Genomic DNA, 27,215 nt, shown 5'->3' on the forward strand with positions numbered 1-27,215 from the left:
ACCCCCAGCCAGCGGCTGCAAGAGGTCAGCCCAGAAGAGGGCCCAGGACATGCGTGTAGTGTCACTGAGAAGGGGACACCGGTTCCGCTTGCCCCGGTTTCTTGCCAGCAGCTGCCGGGGCGGCTCGCTCACCGAGGAGAAGCAGCGAGCTTTGTCCTGAAATATGACTAATCTTAGTGTCACTGGTAATGGAAATTATACTCGATTATTATGAGCTCAAATACCAATAACGATACGGAATTAGCCTGCAGGTATTCTCTCTCTTTGTAGAATAGATACATCTCCGCGAACGTGGTTATAAAGTAAATGCGAGTTTCGAGCAAATCTTGCTTCCCCATTGACTTCCTTCATGATTGTGAACGCTTTTCCTGAGTTCCAGAAATAGGGGCCGAGGAGGCTAAGGGACGGATCTGTCCTTCAGAGCACTGTTTTAAAACTAGGTTCATTGCCCGGCTGGTGTGGCTCAGTGGTTGAGCATCGACCCATGCACCAAGAGGTCGCTGGTTCGATTCCCGGTCAAGGCACATGCCCAGGGGGGCATGCAGGAGGCGGCCAATCAATGTTCTCTCTCATTGATGTTTCTCTCTCTTTCCCTCTCCCTTCTTCTCTCTCTAAAATCAATACAGAAAAACAATAATAAAACTAGACTCATCTACCATGTTTTTAAAAAATCACCAACCCCTTGTAATGTTCCCACTGATACATTTCCAAAGCCTCAGAATCCATGTCTCTTCCTTGCTCACCCCCGTCATTCCTCTGGTCCTCAGAATGCCCCGTATGTAAGGACAGAAATTAGGCTGAACCACCACCTGCTCCAGCCTCCTTCGACGCAGTACCCTGCACCCCCTGTAATGAATCAATCTCCTCTGGTTCCTTATCAGCTCTAAGGCATGTATTTTTTCCACATCTTAGCATCTCCAAAATTAAAGTGTTTCTTACCAACAACAGGGTTTCAATCACGACTGGCGGTGGGTTGGTTTTTTTTCCCCCACTCTTAATGGCACATAAAAAATGGTGCACCTGATAGTCAGTGGCGTGTTAGATGTGAGGGAATATGAATCTCTAAAATATTGTTAGTCTGAAAATGCTCTGAAATGAGTTGTTTCCCAGCAAGAAGCAATCACTTAAGAGGTGGCGCTGGGTGTGCAAAGAAGCAGACACGCTGTCCTGAGGGCTGGAGCCTGCTGGGGAGAGAGATGCAGCGAATCGGCAGCGCCAACCAGCTCGTCCACTGGAGACCCAGGGCACCACCATTAACTCACTCGACAAGCACTTACTTAGCAACTACCATGTGCTAGTATGTGCCAGGGACGACCACGGTGCCAGGAGCACAGACGTCTCTGCTACCGGGGGCTGCTACACAGGGAACCAGGGCAGGTGCAGACATAAACAGGCGCACACAGAGATGGTTTCAGGTAGGGACAAGGGCATGAGGGACAGAGACAGTGATGCCTGAGTGCCGAAGGGGGAGGCTGCTGCAGATCGGGTGGGCAGGGAAGACCCTTTGAGCTGCGACCCGGGGACAGAACATTCTAGAAATCTCAAGAGCACGCGTGGAAAAGCCCAGCCTTGGAAAGCACAAATGACAAAAAGTCTGGGAGCTGAAGCTGGGTAGAGAAAGTGAGGGGGGCCCTGGCCAGACAGCTCAGTCAGTGAGAGCATCATCCTGATTTGCCAAGGTTGCAGGTTGGATCCCCAGTCAGGGCACCTATAAGGATCAATGAATGAATACATAAATAAGTGGAACAACAAACCTCTCTCGGTGTGTCTCTCTTTCAACATCAATCCATTAATCAAACTGTTTTGAAAGAGAAAGTGAGGGGGGAGCAGGGATCAGGACCAATGACCCCACTGCGGTGCCCTCCATCACGGCAGAGTATAGTACGGCAGGGTATAGTACGTCAGGGTATAATGCGGCAGGGTATAATGCGGCAGGGTATAGTACGGCAGGGTATAGTACGGCTGGGTATAATGCGGCAGGGTATAGTACGGCAGGGTATAATACGGCAGGGTATAGTACGGCAGGGTATAATGTGGTAGGCTGAAACTCTCCCTCTTCTTTGTTGTATGCTCTCCACGTCTCTGCAAGAAAGCCCTGAGAAATGAGCATCTTTCCCTAGACCTAAAATGTCCCAGGAGTTTTCCTATCCATCCAGAGTTGTCTTTGGAGTCTAGGCTCTGGGTAGGGAAAGACACACTTGCTAAGTCCCAACATGAGCCATCTCCCCTCTAAGGCCACGCAGAAAACCTCCACCTGGTTGCACTCCCATTGCCACTGTGGACTCGTCAGACGATGACACGGTAAGAAGAAAGCCAGGCTTCACGCCAGGGAGGAGAACAGAGCCCGTCCCCGCCTGCCTTTCTCTGTCACCGACACGGGAGACACCCGTCTGTCGGGGCGTTGCCTGCTTCCGGCCAGAGTGCAGACAAGCAATGGGCACCCCGGGGACACACATCGGCGGGGTTGCAGACGTCACCCGCCACTCGGATCGCGCTGCATGACGCCTGCAGACCGTGGGGTGCGCGGAGGAAGGCAAGGAGCACCGCCCCTGCGCCCCTGGCCCACTGCCCACGCCGTCCAGCAGGTGTCCAATCAGCGCCTGAGCCGAGTGCGTCCTCGACGGAACTCAATTCCTCTCCCTCGTGACCCTCGCAGCCCTGTCCCGCCACCTGGACGATGCCAGCAAGGTCTCTGCTCAGCCCCACACCTCCTGCCCCTCCAGTGCCAACACGTTGTATAAAACACAACGCGGATGCCATCATCCCCTCGGGATATATAATGGCTCCAGGAAATCCTGAAGGTCTGAGGGTGTCAAGAGGGCAGTGGGTCTCATTTGGGGGTGGGGTTAGGAAGAGGCCGAGCGGGTCCCCTCACCCACCCCCACTGCCGCAGTGCAGCTGACTTCTATTTACATGCACTGGCACCGCAAAGGATTTCAGAGTTACACCTGTTTTCTTTTTTAAAAATATTTGTTTCTTTATTGATTTCAGAGATAGAGGGAGAGACAGGGGGAGAGAGAGAGAAACATTGATAAGAGAACATTGACTGGCCGCCTCCTGCAGGCCCCCCACTGGGGATCAGGCCCTGACTGGGAATCGAACCAACAACCTCTTAGTGCATAGGTTGATGCTCAACCACTGAGCCATACCAGCCAGGTGTTTTGTTTCTTTTTTAAAAGAGTAAAAGTTTGAAAACGCCCCATTTATGAAATGAAGGGGTGGATTTCAGTCCCAGTGTGCCAAGTACATTTCACCCCGTCTCCTGCAAGCCAGTCTCTTGGAGCCTCAGTATTTCTATATAGAACAGTTTCCCAGCCTTACACTGTTGACATCCCCGGGCAGGTGGAGGGAGAGGGCTGTCCCGTGCATTGTAGTGTATTTAGCAGCATCCTGGATTCTACCCACTCAATGCCAGGAGCACCCCTACACACACAGACCCCGATGTGGCAACCAGACCTTGCTAAATAAACGCCCAAAATCAGGAGCGAAATCACTCGTGCTGAGAACCACTGCTACAGAATAGTTAAACAGTTAAATATTTACCCACCTTGCAAAACTACAGGGAAGATTAAATGAGATAATGTAGAAAAAGGTCCACTCTAAACTGCTATTATTAGAACACCCGGCTTACATCTTGACATGCACAAATAATTGCACAGTCGATCTTAAATGTGATGAGGAAGCTACTGCACCTTCGAAGCCATGAGTTGTTTATCTTTTTGTCTATCTCTTTAAATCTTGGTGATACTTTATCTTTGTCAATCCATAGCCAGTCATTCATTATGCCAGGATGATACAGCTCTGAGCTCAGCAACCCAGGATGTTAACTCTCAATAACCCAGGATGAAAACCAAGTACATGGGTGTCGCCTCCACCCACTGAATCTGCTGTGTGTCGATATTTACTTACTCCTCTTAAGGAAAAAGCTTTTAGGAGGAAGCCGGACATTGAAAACAACTATGTATCTATTCAAAATAACTATGTATCCATTCAGCCCTCAGGGATTGCAAGAGGCTCCCTGCCCTTTGTGTGGCCAATTCCTGAAACTCCCAGAGTTTTCTAAGTGCTGAGATAAGACAATGAGAATTGATCTTTACATAGATTTACTAAAATCTAGCACTGAACCCCCTTACATGCCCCTCGCCTTGTTTCAATCTCACTAATGATCCTTGGAAGATACATTTTCCTTGCTTTACTGATGAGAAACTGTAACAAAATATGAAGGAATATGCCCAGAGTGGCAACAATTGGAATCCAGTCTCAGGAGAGCCAGCATTGTGACCACTGTGCAAACACCACTGTCCACCGTGTCTTATCCGTTCAGAGAGTAAGAAGTCGAGCTTTTAGCAAACGCACCCTCTTCATACATGATCCTGGGTCATGGCCCAGACCTGCGGCTAGAACTGGTTAAACTGGTGCCAGAGAACAGGGCACCTCGTTAAAAGACAGACTGCTGTTTTGGGTGTAAGAACCAAGATTACTTACAATCTTGTTACAGATTTTTTTTTACAGATTTTTTCATTGATTTTTAGAGAGAGAGGGAGAGAAACAGAAACATCGATGTAAGAGTGAAATATCCATCAGCTGCCTCCTGCATGCCCCATACCAGGGATCAAGTCCACAACCCCCACATGTGCCCTGACTGGGAATCGAACCAACAACCTTTAGGTGCACGAATGTCCAACCAACTGAGCCACACTGGCCAGGGCTTATTGCAGTATTTTATGTGGCTAAGTTTTGTGTCGAGCAGGAAAAACTCAACACCACCATCCATGGCTCTGTGTGGAGCCTCCACCCTGCCAACCATTCTAACCCCCATTGGAAGCTGACCCTCCTCGTCTAAGTAGGTCCTGTTTCACCAGGCATCTTAGTCCCAGGAGACTCCAAAGTTATTGGACGAGGGCTCGAGGATGAAAACAACATTTTGCATCTTTCGTTCCAAGTCAAACTCCACAAGCTCTTCCTCAGGACCACCACAGAGTAAAAATGAACCCTTTCCAAACCTCCTAGAAGATGTGTCTGCCCATCTTTAAAATGTAAGTCCAAACAACAGACTGAGTTCTGAAAGTGTCCCGTGAGAATATTTCAGAGGTTTTCAAACTGGATTCCTCCGAGCCCTAAAGAACTTCGTGGAAGTTTCCGTGTCAGTCAAGAGCCAGGGAGATAAGGGGTAGCAGGAAAAGGTGGGCTGTCATTCACTGGGGTCCCCCACTTCTGTTCCCATTCTAGCTGGTTTGACTATGTCCTTCCCTCATAAGACTGCATTGTCTTTTTAAGTTTCTTCTAATAAAGATTTCTCAGACTACTCATCTTATGTAATCCTCTCATTTTTGAAAAAGCAACCTTGTCAAATGCAATGACAAAGAACTAATTTAAGGCCCGGCTGGTATGGCTCAGTGGTTGAGCATCGACCCATGCACCAACCGGTCACTGGTTCAATTCCCGGTCAGGGCACGTGCCCAGGTTGTGGGCCCGATCCCCAGCGGGGGGCATGCAGGAGGCAGCCAATCGATGTTCTCTCTCATCAATGTTTCTATCTCCCTCTCCCTCTCCCTCCCTCTCTAAAATAAATTTAAAAAATAAAAATTTAAAAAATAAAAAGAACTAATTTAAGGTCACACAGCCCACCAGCAGAGTCCTGTTCCCCAACTCTCTGCAGAGGGTGGGAATCCACGTTAAAATAGGAAGATGTTCTGCTTTGGAGACAGTCACAACCGAATCCAAATGTTAGCTGTCCACTTGCTATTTGTGAGACTTTGGGAAAAAATCATTAACCTCCCTTAAGTATCGTTTCCCCGCATCTTGATTGGTAAGTGCCAGTGGTCTATAATTAATAGCCATGATCCATATTCACTGGAAGTCTCCTAGTAAACAGTCATTTCTTCCCACTCCTGACCCTCGTGAGGGCTCGCAGGAAACATTACGGAAAGTGGACTGTGGGAAGGCAGAGAGCATCTGAGTTCTGCCTTTGACCTTGGCAGTGAACTTGAAGCCGCAAGCTATCAGAAAGGGGAGAGGGACCTGGGGACCGGCCACCACATTTGCTGCGGCTTACCAGAGGCAGCGTTCACAGAAGTCGCCGGGGAAGCTCCCGCCCTCCGTGAGTCCTTCTGAACCAAGCGAACATCCCTGGGAATGCAGCACATTCCAGAGGTTTTTCCAACACCAGGCTCCTCTCCCCCAGCCTCCTCCCAGCTCCCTTAAATAATGGCTCAGCAAATACCTCTGAGACCATCTTCTGCTAATTTCCTTCAAGACATGCAAGCTGCTAACGCTGGGAAGCACAGATAGTGTGGAATCGCAAATATGGCCAAAATTAGATTAAAATAACCTCCTGATAAACAAATTACTCACCTAAAATAAATATTGGACTTGCGCGGCTAAGATAACTAAAAGAACAGCACCACCACATGGCGGGAAGAGGAACTACATGGGCTGCTGTCTGGCCAGTCCCAAATATGGGGTGTGATCACCTTGGCAGGGAAGGGAAGCAAGCTTACCCTTTTAAAAGGCAAAAATATTTGGTAGAGAGGTCAGCGTATTAAGCCAAGGTGAGGAGGTCATATTTCAAGAGGGGCGTGGCTGGCATAACCAGAGTCTTTGATTCCCCCCACCTCACCCCTACCCCCACCCCATTCCCTTCCTCTCCTTCGCCCATCAGTCCTCAGCCTCATCTGGTGCTGAGCCTCACAGCAGAGACTCCGGCCCTGGCTCAGCCACCTGGGTACGTGGGCACCTCCTGCTGGGTCCCATTCAGATGCTCCTGTGATGTGGACCTCACGATGCTCTTTCTAAAGAAATAAATGACAGATGTGCTGCCCCCAAATCCTTCTAATACTTACGAAGTGCTTATTTCGCTTCCTTTCAGCTTTTGGTCTTACAGTCTTTAGGGGGAAAAAAGAAATAACCTACCCTCGTTAATCTCATCTTGGTACACACAGGGCTCAGGTCCCAGGGACGTGGAGATCGGCAGGGACACTCTGCGGTCCATAAGCTGTGTGCATTTTTTAGACTTTCCAAACCTCAGTTCCCACACCTGTAAAGTGGGATTAGACTGCCTCCTTGACAGACTGAATGCATAGGCGGTGGCTGACATACTAAGAGCTCAATCAACAGTAGACACTGTGTTGTCAATCAACCCCCAGCGTGGGGGCTGTAGCTGGCTGTTGTGTCAAAGCCCATCACAGGCATCCTCTCGGTGAGCCGTGTTCTATGTAGTAGGTTTTGGGTTCACCCCAGAAACAGATTGCATGTTTCTCCCGAAGCTGTAGTGGAAGAGGACTCGTGATTCCTTCCAGGGACATGCATCGGGCTGGTGTCTTTGCTAAGGCGTGTCAAAAGCAAACGCATGAAGCTTGGCAGTCCCTGTGGGCACAGCCCAGAGCGAGGTCTGGGGCTATGGGAGGGACCCCGGCCCTTGGGAGCTATACCCAGTAGGAAAAACGCATGTGTACATACACCAAAATGCATACTTACATGCACTTAATGCAAAAATACAAGAATCACAGATTTCAGTATGGTTAGCTCCTAGAGGTATAAATGTAGGCTCTGTGGGAAGGTTTGTTTGACGGGGAGCCTGCAGCTGAGCACAGGTGGGGGGCTGGGTGGAGTTCAGAGGAACCCTGGTCAGAGACATTGACGCCGAGACTCAAAGACCGAGCCAGTGTCAGCCGGACAGGAGGCCGTCAGGGATGTGAGTGGGTCATTCCCTCTCTCTGATCCTCAGTTTCCCCATGTGACAATGAGCAGGTGGGTAAGAACAAGTTTCCTGGGAGCTAGACCACAATATCACTTTATAACCATCCAACCTGCTAAGAGACTCCATCTTAACTACTCCAACCACTAAGAAGAAGTGACAACTATGTGATGTGATAGGGATGCTGGCGATCACTACACTGCAACTGCATCTAACAGCACCCCATCAACGTGTCAAACCGACACAATGCTGTCTGTCCAATGTGCTTCCATATTTAAAAGGTCGATTGTTTGCCAGGTTCTCGGGAGCCCTATATTTCTGCGAATGTCTCAGAGGCCACCTTGCAAGAAAATCAATGGGAGGTGGACAGACAGTGCTGAGCTCTCTATTAAAAGAAAAAAAGAAGTTTGAATATCACTGCGCTCAGCGACCGCGAAGGTCTTGTCCAGTTCTAAGAGCCTGAGTCCGTGGCCCTCATCTGGACACTGGAGGGGGAGGGAACAGGCTGTGTGGGCACCGCCCTGGGGCCCCATGGGCACACAGGTTGCACATGCATGGACCGTGAACCCTGCACTGACCCACGCTACTTGTGTATGGTCATAAGATCTCAGGAGTCATGATGCCAACCATCCTGACGCCTAGCCTGCCATTCTGGGAACTCCTCAGAGCTCCAAGGATTCATTCCTACAGAAGTCTCCAATGGGGCGTTTCAGAATCAGCCCCTTCTTTTGACTTTGCAGCAGAGCGAGTACTGGCCGTCAAGTCCTCCCCTCATGGCATTGCTAACTGCCAGGCGACAGCGGACAACCCAGAGAGCATGCGGGTGTCTGTCTGTGATCCCAGCTCTGGGCACTAGACTTCTGCAGCAATAGGCCGACAGCTGTCCCCGCGAGCCAGCCAGACAGAGCATTAACTCAGATCAGTGAGGAGTCTCCTCTTCCTGCCAAACTTCCCATTAGCTCTCTTGCATCTCTGTCTCCCTCCTTCCTTCAGGCTGCCTCCTTTACTGACTCACTTTCCTGTTCCCACACTCTCCAGGCCCCGACTCCTGCAAACTCCCAGACTCCTCTCAATGCTGATTCTTACACTGGAGAACAGTCTGAAATAAATCCGTCATCTCCTTAGCATGATCTAGGGCATGAACTGGAGGAGGTTTCGGGTGTTTCCTTATTGCAAGGTTGTGACATTTAAATCTGGGCAACAAGGTGAAGACCAAGGCACAATTGCCCGGCTGGTGTGGCTCAGGGGTTGAGCGTCGACCCTGCACCAAGAGGTCACCGGTTGGATTCCCGGTCAGGGCACATGCCCAGGTTGTGGGTCAAATCCCCAGTGCGAGGCATGCAGGAGGCGGCCAATCGATATTCTCTTTCATCAATGTTTCTATCTCTCTCCCTCTCCCTTCCTCTCTAAAATCAACAATGAAACATTAAAAAACAAACAAACAAGGCATTATTTAAAGATGCATCATGGGAGCCCATAGGAATCAGGCATAATCTCATTCAAGGCCATTTCCAGGGCCAAAACTTTCCAGAACTGTGTTGCTCCCTGATGCTCACGGGGAGAGGTGGAGTGCAGAATGATAAAAGAAGAGGAGGGGGAGAAAGAAGGAGAGAGAGGTGGAGACACAGACGAAAGAGGAAGCCCAGTGGAGGCAGAGAACAAACGCAGGGGGAGAGGGTGTCGTGTTGATTTTATCAGAGACAAGTGTGGCTTGCGTTATTTCTTCATCAGCGCTTTACGTTCTGCTAATAAACAGCTACGTGTCTTTGCAGAGGATCAGACACGAACAGGCGGAACTTCTGATACAGGAGGCTGGAGTAGAATCTGCGTATGGGGGAGTCGAGAGGAGGAGCTATTACAACCCAAAGGCACAGGGTTTGGATTAAATCATTCAACCCACATGCATACAAAAAGGATCCTTGACGGAGCGACGGTTTTTTTTCTATATTGATTTTGGAGAGAGAGGAAAGGAGAGGGAGAGAGAGAGAAACATCGATGTGAGAGCAGAAAGAGATGGGGATCGGCTGCCTCCTGAACACCCCCACTCAGGACGGAGCCTGCAACCCAGGCGTGTGCCCTGACCAGGAATCGAACCAGCAACCTATCAGTGCACAGGGCGATGCTCAACCCACTGAGCCACACCAGCCAGGGCGAGAGCTGTCTTCTGATTCGTTTTCTCCGCTACCATCCACTGGCGTCTCCTGCACTAGCTACGTGAGGGAAGAGAGAGCTGAAGTAACATAAAACCAGCCCAGTGCAGCCCGTTTTGTTATTGCAGAGGGCGGGCTCCAAGTCTCCCACACCCCTCTGTCTGCTTTTCTACTGCCTGCTTGGGATTGCTTCCAGCTGCCCACTACTCCATAGGGTCCTAGCGACCTCAGATTCCCAAGCCCAGCCATGCTTATCGCCACAGGAACACTGACGGTCCCCAAGGTCCCAGATGTGTCCTTCCGTCTTCACTTGGACCTGGGCATGCTCTCCTTTAGTGATGCAATTACAGAGACTGACTCGAGCGGCCAAGTTTTATACTGACGAGCAAACATCAGGACGCGTGGGCATCACCAGCTAAAGGGGCTGTGTAGGAGCTGCGGGTCCCCAAAGTGTCCCTAGACAGCAGCGCCAGATGGGGAGTCCTGCGGTCTGGCTCAGCCGACAGGAAGTCACCTGGGATGCCAAGTGACATCCTGCGCACGAAGACAACAGGAGCAGCTGGAGAAGTCCACGCCATCGTCTCCCCTGCAGCACCCCCGGCCTAGCGGGGTGTGCCGCACACCATCCAGCTTCAGCCCCCACGCCGTGCAACCCTGTGGTTGGGCAGAGCGGACAGAGACGGCTCCTCCCCACATCCAGGGCAGACTCTGCTGTTGGGACACAGCCCTCGCCTGCTGAGCTCAGCTTGCTTCTCAGATCCTTCTACCCACACGTGAGACGGGCACTGGTGTGAAACCCATTTCCTCTCCCTGCGCTAGGATCGTCCAGCCTCCCAGCCTGCGGTCCTCCCATGTAGTCTCCGCATTTCACAACGACTTTCTTCAGCCCGTAGGAGCAACACCGACGCGGGGGAATGTGAGGCCAGTTGTGCGAGAAGGGCATGCATGTCTGCGGCACACCTCTAAAGGCGTTTGGGGAGGGGTCCTCTGAAAGCTTGAACGAGCATCCGCTCATGTATGGGCTCCAATGCACACCGGTACCCCCAGCGGGAGGTGACCTGACCTCCCAGGGCACACTGAGCAGCGGCTCCGGACACCTGCGTTCTTTCCGGCTGGCCACCTGGTGAGCCGAGGCCAAGGACGCTGCTAACCCCCCTGAAAGGCACAGTCCAGACCTCAACCCCTGGGCATGATCCAGTCCAAAACGCAGCAGTGCCAAGGGGGAGGATCCCTAACACACATTGAGGCCGAGTCTGTATTTAGCGGTAGAAAGAGTCTCAGAGGACCTGTCCTTCGGCTCTCTCGTGTCATAAAGAATGTAAAACTCAAGGAAGAAAGGTCTCTTATCCTTTGAGACCACACGGAGGGACCTGGGGAGCATTATGCTAAGCGAAATACGCCCATCAGAGAAAGACAATTACCACGTGATCTCACTTATTTGTGGAATATAATGAACAAGGTGGGCTGGTGAACGGAACAGACCCAGAGACGTAGAAAGGAGTATGGTTCAGACTGACAAACCTCAGAGGAGGGGGGCAGGGGAGACGGATGAGATGAACCAAAGAACTTATATGCATGTATGTGTAACCAATGGACCTGGACAACTATGCTGGGGGAGGGCAGGGTGGGGAGGAGGGTGTCTAGGGGGGAAAAAGGAGAAATATCTGTCACAAAAATAAATTAATAAAAAATTGGAAAACAAATGTAACACGTAGACTAGGGGCTGTCCCAACAGCTCAGCAGAATTCAAAAATAACCCTCTGCCGCTTTTACTGGGACCACAGACCTGTTTCATGCACAGAGGACCGCAGGCCCTCCGTTCGCTAACCGTCTATTGACAGAGTAAACAGCGGTTGGGACTCTGAACATCACGATGGCTGAGTCTAGGCACGGGTGGTCGGATGCGGGGAATAACGGGGTGATGTTGTCACGTTCATCCAGGTAAATAGGAGAAATCTCATTCATATCAAAGCTTAATCCGCAAATATTTACATCGGCCTTCTTATGGTGCCGACGCGAGTCACACAACGATCAGCAAGAAGGAGCCTCCCCCGCAAAAGTGTGCAGTCATCTGGGAGAGAGGGACAGGGATGTCAACACAGCGTGGTCACCGCCCAGGAGGGAGGGCCTGTGGGAGCCCCGAGGGGCATCTAACCTGGCCATGGGAGCCAGGGAATGTCTGATCAGGAGAGCAGCCCGGGCTTTGCAGGAAGAGAAGTCGGAACCCTCACAACGGCGCCCCTCACCCCGCAGGCGGCTGAGCCCCACTGTGCTGGGACCTGGCTCTCAGCCCGCATCAGTGGGGATTCACACAGCTGCTAGTTCCTCCCGCCCCCTGCATCGTGTTTCAACGGAAACAGTTCACGATTGGCATGTGACTCCTTTCGGATTTTCCCACGCGGCGGGTACACTGTAAATCAGGGTCCTCAGCTCGAAGCTCGTGGGCTGAGAAAGGTGTAGGTGACTGACTGCACATGAAGAAGCAGCTGTGGTCCAAGGGCTCCCTCACCTGCTGCATCCAACACCGGGGTCCATCGGGGGCAAAACGGGGAGCAGATAAATAGCGAGAACCCGGACGCCAAACCTGAGGCAGGTCCAGTCTTAAGGATGAGCAGTCCTCTCCCCACAACCCTCAGATCACACTGAGCCCCTCCTGTCTCAGGGACTTACCTCTTTACTCCCGCCTGCCCCCACCTCCTCCAACCGCCGTGGGAAGACCTGGGTATTGTATCAGGTTCCAATGAAACGAAACTAACTCAAGCTTCATTTTCTCCCCTTCAGTCCACAGAGGGAAGTCTGCGCGGTACGGATCTTTCTCTGGGCTCAGAGTTGTCAGGGAGGTACGGTCGGGGGAAGGAGGTGTTTTTATCTTTATTTATAAGTTTTATTAAAGTTCACCTCTTACCTACAGGCCTTGGGCTCCCTATAGAGAAACAAATATCACAATGGAAGCCGCTGGTTTCCAAACTGCCAAATTAAAATAGATGAAGCGGTAAGGAGGGGGGATGGAAACATGAAGCTAAGGCTTCTCCGCTCCCAGGTGCCTAGTGCCTCCTGTTGCATCGCCCATGTGACGTTGATGCCCAGAATAATTAGACCGGGGCTACCAGGCAAGAAAAAAAATCCTCAAATTATCCAAACCCCCCAGAGCTATTCTTTTTTGCATTTACTCAAGGAACTCAGAAAAGAACCAACCTCTTAATATACTTTTTTGGTTTTTTTTTATCCTCACCCGAGGACATTTTTTCACTTTTTGTTCAGACAGAGTGGGAGGGAGAGAGAGAGAGAGAAACATCGACGTGAAAGGGACACATCGAGTGGCTGCCACCCGCACGGCCAACCAGGGCCGGGGACAAACTGCAACCGAGGTACATGCCCCTAGCGGGAACCAAATCTGGGTCTCTCTGGACCGCAGGTCGACGCTCTAACCACTGAGCCAAACTGGCCAGGGCTTAATATACTTTTGGTATCAGTATCTACACTATTCTAGCAATCCCTAACACCCCACCTGCCCAACGGTACAGTCAGGACCTGGGTTGGCAACCAAGCATAAGATGCTGCGTCTCATCCAACACCTTTTCTTCCCCAGGACAGCCCCATGGGACCTGAGCTTATTCCCACAGTCCTCACCCAAGGACATTCTTGCTATCTTCAGAGAGAGTGGAAGGCAGAGAGGGAGGAAGAGAGAGAAACATCGATGTGAGAGAGACACATCCACTGGTCGCCACCTGGGGCCAGAGACAAACTGCAACCGAGGTACGTGCCCTTAGCGGGAACCGAACCCGGGTCTCTCTGGTCCACAGGCTGATGCTCTAACCGCTGAGCCAAACCGGCCAGGGCTCAACACTCTCCTTTTCGAATCAGTTGTCTAATGGCATGCCCACGGGGAGGGATACTAGCTCTCTCTTTGTAGCCCTGAGCTTGGAACAGACATAACATTCTCCATCTCCACCCCAAGATCCCAGAAAGGCTCTGCTGCCCCCCAGGGTGGAGCCATGGAGCCGGACGGGCATCTGTCTGCACTGGGAGGGGGGAGACAGGACCCCTTTTCCAGAGAGGTGCTTACTGGATTTCAGCAGCGCTACAAGGACCTCCGCAGCCGCCCTGCAGAGAGAGAAAGGAAATGAGACAGTCAGTGCTCCACGTCCTGTCCGCCAGACCGTGGGTCCCACCACCCGCACGCGTGGCTGCCACCGCCCAGCCCCATTGCTAACCAGGCCGCGGGCAATCTATTGATTCCACCGCTGGCCACGGGAGAGGAAAATGCAGAAATCGCACTGAGCGGAGTGTCCGTCTTGCAAATGGGTCTCAGGGGTCCCTCTGCTGCGGGAAATCTCTTCCTCTGCCCCTCTTGCCTCCCACTGGGCTCCTCCTTTTACTGAGCCTCCTACCCACCAGCTTTCTCCCACTTATCCCTAGGAACCCGGGACTCTGAAGGGCGGGGGGCAGGAGGACCTGGAGGATGAGGGCGTGCAGCAGAGCAGCGAACACCTGCAGAACACCTGCGGGACACCTGCGGGACACCTGCTGAACACCTGCGGGACACCTGCGGGACACCTGCGGGACACCTGCTGAACACCTGCGGGACACCTGCGGGACACCTGCGGGACACCTGCGGGACACCTGCTGGACACCTGCGGGACACCTGCGGGACACCTGCGGGACACCTGCTGAACACCTGCGGGACACCTGCGGGACACCTGAGGGACACCTGCGGGACACACCCACCCGGGGCGCACACTGGAAGATATACACAGGCTGGGTCCTCAGGGTGGCAAATGATTACATCGTGTTTCTCCTTCTGGACTGTTTTCGTCCATGGGGGACGTGCACGGTCTTGGCAGCAGTGACAGGCATGGAGCATGAAAATGCCTTTGGCCCATGTCTTAGTGACCTCGCAGTCAGTTCCCCTGGCCTAGGAAGGTCACACGAAGGCCCACGCACCCATTTGCCTCCCCGGGCAGAAGAAGCTTCAAGGCATTGAGGGCACTACAGTGTGGTTCTGGGAGGGAGAGTTTGGGGTTGTTGTTGTTGTTGTTTTAAGAAAAGTATTTTGCATGGCTCTAGTGACTTATCCTTGAGACCAGTTAGTCAGATCCGTTCCTGCCCCTCTGAGGATTTGAGCGGCTCGGGGGGGCTGGATCACCCTCCCAAGGTTAAAGACACCTGAGCAAGCGGGACCCCAGACCAGGACCTCACTTCCCACCTCTGCTTCCTCCCCACCTGCTGGCCTCCAGAATGCCCCTTGCACTGGGCTGTCCTGCCCCGCTGATGAAGGGCAGTTCTCTTTGCAATATATTATCAAAGACGGAGCAATAGAGCCAGCAGGAAAATAATAATAATGACGAATGGATCAGAATAAACTAAAACAAAACAGAGGCAGCCTTGCTTCCCACGACCTCCAAGGAGCCCGGCAACAGCAATGGCCAGAAACTGGGTGCGGGGCAAACCCACCGCTGGATGACCCCAGCTCGGTGAGGCCAGCTAGGCTGCAGGACGGAGCCAAGGAGAGGCCACTCGTCATCGGCGGACACTCTATGTATCCTTCCCAGCCACGTCTTCCTCTCATCAGCTCTCCTCCTGGAACGACACACAGCTGGGCGGCCGTGGGCTTAGAAGGAACACATCCACGGTGTGGCGGGCCCCACGCCCCTGCAGAAAATGTGAGCGCTGCAGGGCACAGGGCCTGACTTGTGCTGGGCACAATGAAAATCAGTAGTCTGGCCCGGCCGGTGTGGCTCAGTGGCTGAGCGTCGACCATGCACCAAGAGGCCACTGGTTCGATTCCCAGTCAGGGCACATGCCCAGGCTGTGGGCCCGATCCCCAGTGGGGGGCATGCAGGAGGCAGGCAGCTGATGTTCTCTCTCATCGATGTTTCCATCTCTCTCTCCCTCTTCCTTCCTCTCTCTCTAATACCAATAAAAGAAAACCAATTTTAAAAAAAGAAAATCAGTAGTCTGGCAGAAAGCAGAATGAAGTTCACCAAAGGGATCGGCAGACAAGGAAACTGTAGAAGCAAGACAAGAAAGAACGGGGACATTCCAGATTCCCGGGGGTAGCCCCGTCCCAGGTTCCGGGCCAGGTCTGAACTGCGACCCTGCCTTGCTGATGTGCATGACACGCTTGTTTAGGGGAGACCAGCCGTGGGGACGGACGGGCAGCAGGCACAGCAGTTAGGAGGGTCTGAGGGGACAGTGGCTCCACCCAGAAGAGTGACACGGAGATGGGTTGAAGGGGAATTTGAGTGACGCTGCTCAGAGCACGGGTCTCCCAACAACAGCTTCGCGTTGCCTGGGAACGGAACAGAACTGCAGACTCCCCGCCTGTCCCTGCGGCATCGGGACCTCTGTCCTAACAGATCATTCCTGCGCACGTGAAGGTTTGAGAGAAACTGGAGGTGTGCAGGCAGCATCCCTACGGCTATGCTGATGCTGAGTCAAGGTGACGCCCAGATCCCAGCCCTCCGGAAAGTGTCTAACAGCATGATGACACAGTCATGAACATAAACCCGCACAGCGACGTCCGGATTTGGCCGGAAGGACATGGTAAGCGTCGTATTAGTCAAAGAAGGGAGGCTGACACCTGAGTGACCAGACACGACTTCGTTCTTTCCAGCTCCTACCTTGGAGCTCGACTTCTAATTCAACTCAGGGTGCACTTGACCCCTTTGCTCAGTGCTTGAAAGAGTTCAGATTCAATTCCGTAGGTAATAGAAAACCGCTTTTTTTTTATCCGCACCTGAGGACATTTTTGCATTTATCTTCAGATAGAGCCGGAGGGAGAGAGAGAGAGGGAGAGAGAGAGAAACATCAATGTGAGAGAGACACATCCACTGGTCGCCACCCACACGACCCCAAATGGGCCGGGGACAAACTGCAACCGAGGTACACGCCCTTAGCGGGAACCGAACCCGGGACACTCTGCTCCACAGGCCGACACTCTAACCACTGAGCCAGACTGGCCAGGGCTTTTTTTTTTTTTTTTTTAATCAAGGGTGTACATGGGCAAGGATGGAACATGAGATGAAGCAAAGAGTTAACAAGATCAGAAGACAGACTACTTATGAGAGACAAGAAAACAGAGTCAGCGGTGGCCGGACACAGCGGGCCAGGGTGCACGGGACAAGAAAGACTAAGGAGGGGAACCGAGGTGTTCAGGGAAGATGCTAATTTCGATCTGGGGCATGTTGAGCTCGAGATGATGGGGCTAAAACTACATGGAACTATCTCGAAGGCCACTGGAGAACAAGAATTCTGGAGGAACTCCACAGCTGGGTCTATGTATTTACAAATCAGTACAAGAGCACACAGTTGTAGCCCTGGGAACGGGAATCTGTGGGGAAATTCAGTCAAGAGGGCACAGAGGGGCGGCCCAGACAAGCTTCTGCTGGAGGCGGTAAACCCCTAAGGGACTCTGAAACTATGCAGTTGGGGGAGTAAACAGGAGAAGTAAACAGGAGAAGACCTAGGGACCGTGGAGGATCGGTTTGGAAACGGACGTTGCGAGATTTCCTAGGCACGGTTATTTTTCACACTGCGGGCTGTGATCCAATGGTGGGTTGTCAAATAAATTTACTAGATATTGACTAGCCCTATTAATGAAACAGAATAAATTGGGATGAAACAGAATATATTAGAGCCATTTCAGTTAGCAGAGGTTAGCAGTGATCTAAGAAACATATTTTTATGCACGTACATACATATGTGTGCCTATTGGAAAAGTGACGTGAATTTTTTTCCTTTAAAAAAAGAGCCTGTAGCCCTGGTCGGTTTGACTCAGCGCTTAGAGCATCGGCCCGCAACCAGAGAGTCCCGGGTTCGGTTCCCGCTAAGGGCACGTACCTCGGTTGCAGTTTGTCCCCCGTCGCAGTTGGGGTCGTGCGGGTGGCAGCCACTCGATGTGTCTCTCTCACGTCAATGTTTCTCTTTCTCTCTTCCTCCCTCTCTCCCTCCTGCTCTGTCTGAAGATAAATATAAAAATGTCCTCGGGTGAGGATATTAAAAAAAACCTATAAAGCTGTTGTTTCAAAGATAGCGTCGTCCATGGAAGAACTGAACAAGAACAAACATCTGGAAACAAGTAATGAACTAACAAGACAACAAACACATTTGATCTCACACATGGTGCTGGGGTCCAGGCTCCGGGCCACTATTTTTGGTCTGTTTGGTGGACACATGTCTTGAGTTTGGGTCCACTCTCTGAACATTGAGCTCTGCTTCTCTCCTGCTTACCAGCATAACACTAAGATTGCCCATCCTAGTGGCTAAGCCTATAAAATGCAAAATTTTAAGCATCTAAAATGTAAACAAGTTAGAAAATATTCAATTATGTCCACTCTGGGAAACCACGCCCACTGTGTTGAATGAGTGAACTGGGGTCCCAGTATTACTACCTCTGGGTGCTAGACTGCCCCCTACTGGACATGGGCAGCTAGCATCCATGATTCTTGTTCTACTGATGCTACAGAACAGGAGCTTTCTGAGAAGGTACTATTTTGTTCGAGCTTAAACCCATAACATTATCCCATACTGTTTGAGCTTCCCAGTGGGATGTCCATGGGAGACTAAAAGTAGTAATGCCGTCCGGCTAGTGTGGCTCAGTGGTTGAGCATCGACCCATGCACCAAGAGGTCGCAGGTTCAGTTCCCGGTCAGGACACATGCCCAGGTTGTGGGCCCGATCCCCAGTGGGGGGCATGCAGGAGGTGGCCCATCCATGTTCTCTCTCATCGATGTCTCTCTCTCTCTCTCCCTCTCCCTCTCTCTCAAAAAATCAATAAAGGGAGGGGGGGAAAAGTAGAAATATCAAACTGTCCCCCTCCGTCAACTTTCCCCAAGTTCACATCACTGAATGGGTTAGATTATTATAGAACATCCAGCTCTAAGAGAATTACAATCGCATCCAAAGGCAAAGTTGAATGGCCTCCGCTGTACACAGTTTCTCAATGTGGTGGGATAACTCAGCCAAGATTCTAGAGGTTATAGGTCACTTCTACTATCTTCTTCTTGAGAAAGCTCCATCTAAATCATCAGCAAATTTATAAATATTGTCTTGCGCTAGGCTGTCTTTTCCTCCTCCACCTGTAGATCATACCTGATCCTTCGTATCTTAACTCAGGTACCACTTCCTCAGCCCCTAGTCTAGATTCAGGTCTTTGATTGGTGTGCCATCCTTCTTTGTCTCTGTTCTCATTGCACAGTTCAATTTGCAATTATTCACTCCGCTGAGGGATGATGTTATTAATCCAGTCTGCAAACTACAGAAAACGAGAAAGGTGGTGTTTTGCATTCCTCTAACCCTACTGCGTAATCGTTTTTTAAATACAGAACACCACCGGGAACTTTTGAACTATTTCCCAAAACTCGGGCTCCAAGTGAGCAGCTTCGCCTATGTTATTCATCAAGTCAACCGATATTTCGTGAGCCTCTACTAGGTGCTGGGATGAGCTGATAAGCCAAAGATACTTGCACCCAAAATTGTTAGGGTAAAGGACACAGTGATTAGACAATCAGTATTTTTGAATGATGTATTAAATTCGTATGCTAAATGTATAAATGCTATGGGAAAAGGGAACAAGTCAGAGCAGGGAAAAGAGATCAGATGCCCAGGGAAGGGTTGCAAATCCCAGAAGGCTGGTTACAGGAGAAGGGAGTATCTGAGCAAAGATGTAAAGGAGAGAAGGAAGTTGCCATACCAGAAGGAAGCTTGGGCAGTCTCTCTAAGACGTGACAGGTCTGACCTGTTTAAGGAACAGCAGGTTGCACTGGGCTGCCGAGGCCCAAAACGGACAGGGCAGAGGGGCAGGAGCTGAGGTGAGGAGGAACAGGATGCCCCTCGTGGAGTGCCCGGTGAGCTCTGCAAAGCCTTTCACGTCACTCAAAGGGAAGGACTCACTATAGGCTTTTTGAGCAGTGGAGCTGCCGTGTTTTTAAATATATGTTTTTATTGAATTTAGAGAGAGAGGGAAGGAGACAGAGAGAGAAACATGGATGTGAGAGAGAAACATCGGTCAGCGCCTCCTGCACGGCCCCCACTGGGGATTGAACCCACCACCTGGGCATGTGCCCTGACTGGGGATCAAATGGGTGACCTTTTGGTGCGTGGGACAATGCTCAAGCAACTGAGCCACACCAGCCAGGGCAGATCTCACATGTTTTCAGATTTCTCTGCCTACACTATTTTTTTTTTAAAGGACTCTAGGAAACTAAGAGTAGAAAACAAAGACGGCCCAGAGTAGAAATCAGTAGACAGCTACAGTGCAAAGCAAACCAAAGGCAGTGAAAAATAAAACGGACTCTATACAACAGGCCAGTGGGATTCATCCCAGGAATGCAGGGTTGGTTTAACATCAACCAATGTAACAATCTACCGTAATTACCAACTAAAGGACAAAAACCACACTACCATCTCAACAGACACAGGAAAGCATTTGGTAAAATCCATTACACTTTCAGGATAAAAACACTTAACATACTAGGAATAGACTACTTCCCTGACCTGGTAAAGGGACTTATGTAAAACACACGGGCAACATGATACTAAACGGAGAAAGACTGAATGCTTCTCTTTATGATCAGGAATAAGGTAAAAATGTTCATTTACAGCATCTCCATTCAACATTGTACTGGAGGGTCCAGCCAGAGCGTTTAGGAGGCAGGCAGGGAGGGAGGGAGGGAGGGAGGGAGGGAGGGAGGGAGGGAGGGACGGAGGGACGGAGGGGATGGATGGATGGATGGCATGACATGGAAAAGAGGAAGTAAAACTGCTTCTATTTACAGATGGCTTGGCCTTGCACAGAGCAAGTTTTAAGGAATCCACTTTAAAAAATCAGAACTAATAAACAAGTTCTGCAATGCAGCCACAATAAAAGATCAGCATAAAAAAATCAATTGTATCCCTGCACGGTAGCAATGAGTAGTTCAGAAAAGGACATTTTAAAAAACAATCTCATTTATAATGGCAGTAATGAATTTAACAGAAGAAACCCAAGGGTTTTACACCGAAAACTAGAAAACACTGTTGAAAAAAAATTTTTTTTCTTATGATCTGCATAACTGAAAATTACCTAAATGTCAGCTGTCAATGACTGCTGTCACCTCAGAACAGATGGAACCAAATCCACTCTAGGTCCCCTTCAAACTGTTCTTTGGGGTATAGCTCGGGAAGGACAGGGATATGTTTTGAATTTAAAGCCAACAGGATTTCTTGCCAATCTGCTACGAGAAGTAGCATTGGCTCAGTGATGTCTCTAGAAGATCCTCACTTTCGAGACGAAGGGACGAATCAAGGCAAATGAACTCACCTGAGGGAGCATCAGAAAAGCAGCAGTTCTGGGACTTGGCCTGGTGTGTGTGTGACTCCGCTGTCTGGACATGTCCCCCCACCCCACCCAGCAGGATGGGGAGTCCTGGGATCAGTGAGCTCTTTGGGGGAGTTTACAGAACGAAGCAAGGAAGCAGCCTTAGACGTAACTCTAGAGCTGGCCGTGGGATTCGGGGATGTAGAAGCAGAAAGAGAGAGTGGAAATACATTTTTAAAAAAGGGAGTTATGTAAATGACAGGTGGATGAAGCAGAAGGACCTTTACAAGGGGCGCAGCACACTGCCAGCCGAGCCCGGGCACCCAAAACACCATCTGGTACCGTCCCGGCCTCCTGCCTGGCATGAGAGGGAACAGCAGAATGGGCAAAAGCGCACACGCACACGCACACGCAAGGCTGCTTTACCAAAGGAAGACGGATGGCAAATGGATCTCACTCATCACCAGTTTCGAGGGAGAGGGGACCAAACAAAACGGAAGGCGAGATGTGCAAGCAAAGCCAAGCCGTGAACATATGGTACAAAGGTTGAGCCGGAGCCTGTGCCCAGCATGGAACTTGTTTGTTTTTCTCCGGGAAGAAAAAAATAGAACCTCCCCGCTGCACCCCTCAACTCTCTCCAGATCCTGTCAAAGGCAGCTTGGGGGAGCCATCATCATCACAGTTTCTAAGAGGCACTGAAACCCAGACCACAGACTGGGGTGTCGGTAACACTCAGCAGGGGTGTCGCCCAGGGGTGGTGGCTGCTGGGGTCAGGGAAGCAGGAGCGGGGCACTGTGACCAGGCTGGGAGGACCAGCTCTACAGAGGAGAAATGGTTCTGCACCCTGCCCTTGGCCAGCAGCATCAGGACCAAGGAGTCAGGGAGAAGCTTCTGAGACTCCCCAGAACTAGAACAGAAAAGGCGAAGCTGGGGGAGGTGAGCAGGATGCCAATGAGCTCCAACAAACAGGGGAGCCTCTTTCCACACAGGGGTGCAACTCTCGAGTGAGCAATTAAGACAAACATTACCCTTGAATGTCCTTCAATGGTTCATAAAACTCAACGCACGTGGATGTATGACCGTAAACCTATACTTCAATAAGTATATACAGATGCGTAATGAGTGCAGTATATAATTATACACATTGGCAAAACAAAATGTTACAGAACGCTTGCTATTATTACCGTGATAGAATAGCTGCTACATCACACATTTGGTTACATTCTTATGAGTTGAATGCATGCGTGATACAATCCACTCTTGAAATACCCGGAGGCACAAAAGGAAAGATACCCTGTGTCACTGCACAGCACAGAGAAGGGGGACAACTGCTGATTCAGGGAGTGAATACAATAAACCCGACTTTGCTCTCACTAAAGGGCAAGGCCGAGGTACGCCTGAGCATCATCTGGCCTGTTTCTCCCAGATGTAACAAGACCCTGTATTTGGTACCAAGGCTTAGAGCCCCGAGCACTAAAACAATCGGTGCTTCCGAAGGTTGTCATTCACAAAAAGACAAATACTGTATGATTCTTGGATGGATGGATGGATGGATGGATGGATGGATGGATGGATGGAAAGAAGCATGACAGAGAGACAGGTGTCTGGTTCAAGGTAAACTGATAACATGAATTCACTTCCCTTCCTCCCCAAACCTAATTTCATCGTGGAAACATAAAAACAAATAATTTTATCACAGCCGAGGTCACAGGAGGGGGGAGCCAATCAAAGGCTTTGACAAATGTTTGGAAGACAAGAAATGGAGGAATGAGGGGCGGGGAGCAAGGGGTGCAGGAGTACACATAGGGGCAACCTGTCCATCAGAAACTCAGAAAGACTGGGTCAAAATTCTACCCACCCATCCACCCTCATCTGAAACTCGACCGCTCCTCATTCATGAGTAATGTAGAAATACCCGATGAAGATAAACAATATTTAGATTTGCCAGTTTGGGAAACAGTGACTAAGGGACTATGAAAATATGTTCAATCACGTTACCACTTGGGGAAGACAGTACATCTCAAGTGCCAGGCTCTCAGGCTCTAGAAAATAGGTTGAGTCTAGATGGACACCCACAGATCTATACCATGAAGCATTTCCTGACCCTCGTATCCAGGTGTGAGCTCCTCACTATTATTGCCTCAGCATCTTGGTACCTTCGGAGTGATTTTTTTTTTATCCTCACCCAAGGATTGATGGATGGATGGATGGATGGATGGATGGATGGATATATATATATATATATATATATATATATATATATATCATTTATCTTCAGATAGAGCAGGAAGGAGACAGGGAGGAAGAGAGAGACACATCGATTGGTTGCCTCCTACACAACCCCAACTGGAGCCGGGGACAAACTGCAACCGAGTCACGTGCCCTTAGTGGGAACCGAACCCGGGACTCTCTGGTCCACGGGCCAACACTGTAACCGCTGAGCCAAACTGGCCAGGGCTGGAGTGATTATCAAGTAGTAATTTTTGCACTTGCCTCAGACCCCTGATGTAATTAATCGTTTTTAGGGAAGGGTTGTACCCCGGTAACCCTTACAACGCATAACACCAAAGCTGCACTGTGGTCTTTCTCTGCGCGTGGTTTTATTCAAACTGTCCCACAACTGTGGACAGAGTGCAATGGTTCCAATATGATGGGCCAGCCTCTTGGCTTCTCAGAGACCCGGTAGGAAATGCAGACTTTGAGCCTCTGCCATTTTAAAAACCATAGAATGGCCCTGGCTGGCTTGGCTCAGCATTTAGAGCATCTGCCTGCAGTCCCGAGAGACCCAGGTTCGGTTCCCACTAAGGGCATGTACCTCGGTTGCAATTTGTCCCCAGTCCTGGTTGGGTCGTGCAGGTGGCAGCCACTTGATGTGTCCCTTTCACGTCGATGTTTCTCTCTCTCTCCCTCCCTCCCTCTCTATCTGAACAAAAAATGGAAAAATGTCCTCAGGTGAGGATTAAAAAAAAAAACAGAAAAAAAAAAAACCACAGAATGTTGCTCCAACATCACAGAAGCCTGTGCTTTGAACGTGGATGGGTAGTCTGCAGCCTTGGTGCCTAGCCCTTGGGTCCTCATTTCCCAGGTTCTACACCAGCTCTGGTCCTCTTTCGTTCTGAAGATACCAGATCGGGGAGATCAACGTCCTCGGAGTCGATATGAAAACCCAGGTCTGATTCCAAGGATGGTGCTGGTTCTACAGCACAACACCTTTCCTCTAAGACATCAATTAAAGAAAAACAGAGAAAAGGAAGAGGAGAGTAAGCAGGTCGTGTGATAGTCCCGCTTCCTCCTGTGTCTAACACGGGGCTTAGTCTCTGTTGAGCTTCTGTAATTGAGTCCAGTTGATGGACTCCAAGTGGCCTTCCCTTCCCCCTACATGTGCCCGGGCATATCTTTGTGGGAGCTGCCCATCAAGACTCCAAGAGGAGGAGGAGCTTCTAACCCTTGGGGGCCAGGCAGCTTGTGAAGGGCAGATTCGAGGCTACTAAAGCTCCCCATGAACAGTTTCGACAGTGAGAAGAATGGCCAAGGTTCCCTCATACACGCTGCATGGCTGACGGGAACCTTGATATTCTCTGACGCCGTCTAAGGCTGCACCCCTCCACGGCTCCTCCCTCGCCTCCCTCCAGCCATGAGGTTTCTGTGGTGGTGTCCATGGGGGTAGAGACAAAGTTTTCTCCATGAAGATGGGCATCACAGGCTACATGCTGAGAGGGATCACACCTGTCAATGCTCTGAGTCACAGTGTTATGTGGTCACGTCCTCTGTGGAGTGGACGATTCTCAAAAGCACGGTCTGTGTTAAGGCAGCTCCTACTCTGTGGTCAAACATTCCGGACATGGCTGACGTTAGTTACATTCCGATTAAAAGACCGAAATGATGATAGTCAAATGGCATCTTTAGTCAACACCCTACCCAAGGTAGCCTTCCTGGATATGACAGCGTAAGAAACCTTTCCTCCACTTAGAGATGCAGAGATGAAGGAGAGAGATGATTTGGAAAATGTCATAATATCCTGCACAGAATTCCCCAATATCTTACCTTGTCTTTGTTGACCCATAGACACTTCCACAGTGGTTCCAAGACACCTGTAGACCCGAGTATGTCTATGTCTTATTAAAATTATGTTAACCGCCCGGCTGGTGTGGCTCAGTGGTTGAGTGTTGACCCGTGCATCAAGAGGTCACCGGTTCGATTCCCGGTCAGGGCACATGCCCAGGTTGTGGGCCTGATCCCCAGTGGGGAGCATGCAGGAGGCAGCCAATCAATGTTCTCTCTCATTGATGTTTCTATCTCTCTCTCCCTCTCTCACCTTCTCTCTCTAAAAAAATCAATAAAGAAAAAAAAAATGTTAACCAAGTAGCTTGTGAAGGTAATTATACATACGTATTTTTTTAATCATGTGTAAATACTCATAGAGGCTATATATAATTGAAAATATACTTTAATATGCCTTTGATTATTTGTAATAGTATAATCATACTTATTATACCAGTATTACATGCCATGCACTTTTCATATAAAAGTGTTTGGATGGGAGTTTGATTAAGAAGACAATTATTTTTTTTTTTTTCTAATTTAAAGAATCCATGATTCTTTGAGGTAACACTGTACGGGAGTTAATGAGAAAATGGATCGCTATTATTCTGGGAAAATAATATAATGAAACTAAAAAGTGCTATAACAAAAACACCTTTAAACATCAAAGCATGAAAACTATCTCAGCCTCCAGGGTCTGAAATATGGGTAACTTAAAAATCACTCTTGTCGAGAAAGACACCACAGATGACATAAATGAGGTGCTAAAGATTAAGTGGACTTGGGAAAGATCTCTTTGCTTACAGTATTTTGAAATCAAGAGAAACATTCATTAAAAAATTTTAAGTCTCTGATCCATCAATTTAATTACTGCCGTTCCCTCTCTCTCTTCCTCTGCTTATATGGGCTGTCACCTAAAATAAATCCAAACCCAAAGGAGGCTTTTAAAAATAAAGACATGGAAAACTAAAATTGTTTGACAAGCCTTCCAAAACACAGCATGTGGGCCTTCAAGCAACTGAGTCAACAAACAGATATGTGCCTGACGATTAACGGCATTCGGACGGGAAGAGAATTTACAGAATAATCCTTCTGTTGGAAACCCGTCCAATCCCCAAGGGGAGGCCATCTTTTGTCTGTGACAAACAACCATATCTTGGCTCTTTGCAAACAAGGCAGTTATGTAAACCCCCAGGTCTGTTCGAGTCCCCATGGTTACTTGCACAACCCCACTGACAGGGTTCGATGCATTTAAAGACTAAATGACTTTATTGGGGTGGGTTTCCTACATTGATTGATAAATAAAATTAGAATCAAACAATACAAAGTATAAGAAATCGTTTTCCTGGTCAACGTTAGACACATTTTTTAAACTCTTCTAGGGAGGTCAGAATCTTACATGGCCCAGATCCTGCCTATAAATTCATTAGTCAGATTTGCTGTATCCGTAACATGAAGGAGAGTTTGTCCAACGTGAGACAAGTCAGCTGCTCAGTAATGTCAGTTTCCACAACACACCACATCATGCACGGAAGAACCAAGTGCTTGGTCTCCTAAAGAATGAGAAGCTGGGCCCAGCCAGTGTGGCTCAGTGGTTGAGCATCGACCCCTGCACCAAGAGGTCGGAGGTTCAATTCCCGGTCAGGGCACATGCCCAGGTTGTGGGCCTGATCTCCAGTGGGGGGCATGCAGGAGGCGGCCAGTTGATGTTCTTTCTCATCGATGTTCCTATCTCTCTCTCTCCCTCTCCCTTTCTCTCTCTCTAAAATCAGTAAAGAAAAAAATAGTTTTAAAAAGAATTAGAAGTCGGGATTTTTGATGCATGAGGGTTAGATGATGACTATTCAGCACACGGTCATTAGTTAGAGCCCTGTGTTATCATATCCTTTGGGTACCATCCGCCAACTACACGCCATGGTCAGGAGCCTCAAGAAACTAAGTTTTCTTCTAACACAGCAGACAGAGAGAACCGAAATTCCAGATCAGCAGGTCCCGACGTGTGTTGTGCTAAACACAAATCCCAGGAGGC

At 49.8% G+C, this 27,215-nt stretch overlaps 1 protein-coding gene across 1 annotated transcript in view; it reads right to left on the bottom strand.

Moving 5' to 3' along the window:
- Window positions 1-27,215, bottom strand: part of AGBL1 (ATP/GTP binding protein like 1) — a 474,694-nt gene that overhangs the window by 414,943 nt on the left and 32,536 nt on the right. The window contains exon 5 of the mRNA XM_036278149.1: window positions 13,913-13,950. Coding sequence (XP_036134042.1) covers window positions 13,913-13,950 — 38 coding nt within the window. The remainder of the gene's footprint in view (window positions 1-13,912; window positions 13,951-27,215) is intronic.

The sequence above is a fragment of the Molossus molossus genome, unplaced genomic scaffold (assembly GCF_014108415.1).
Source record: "Molossus molossus isolate mMolMol1 unplaced genomic scaffold, mMolMol1.p scaffold_m16_p_24, whole genome shotgun sequence".
NCBI lineage: Eukaryota > Metazoa > Chordata > Mammalia > Chiroptera > Molossidae > Molossus > Molossus molossus.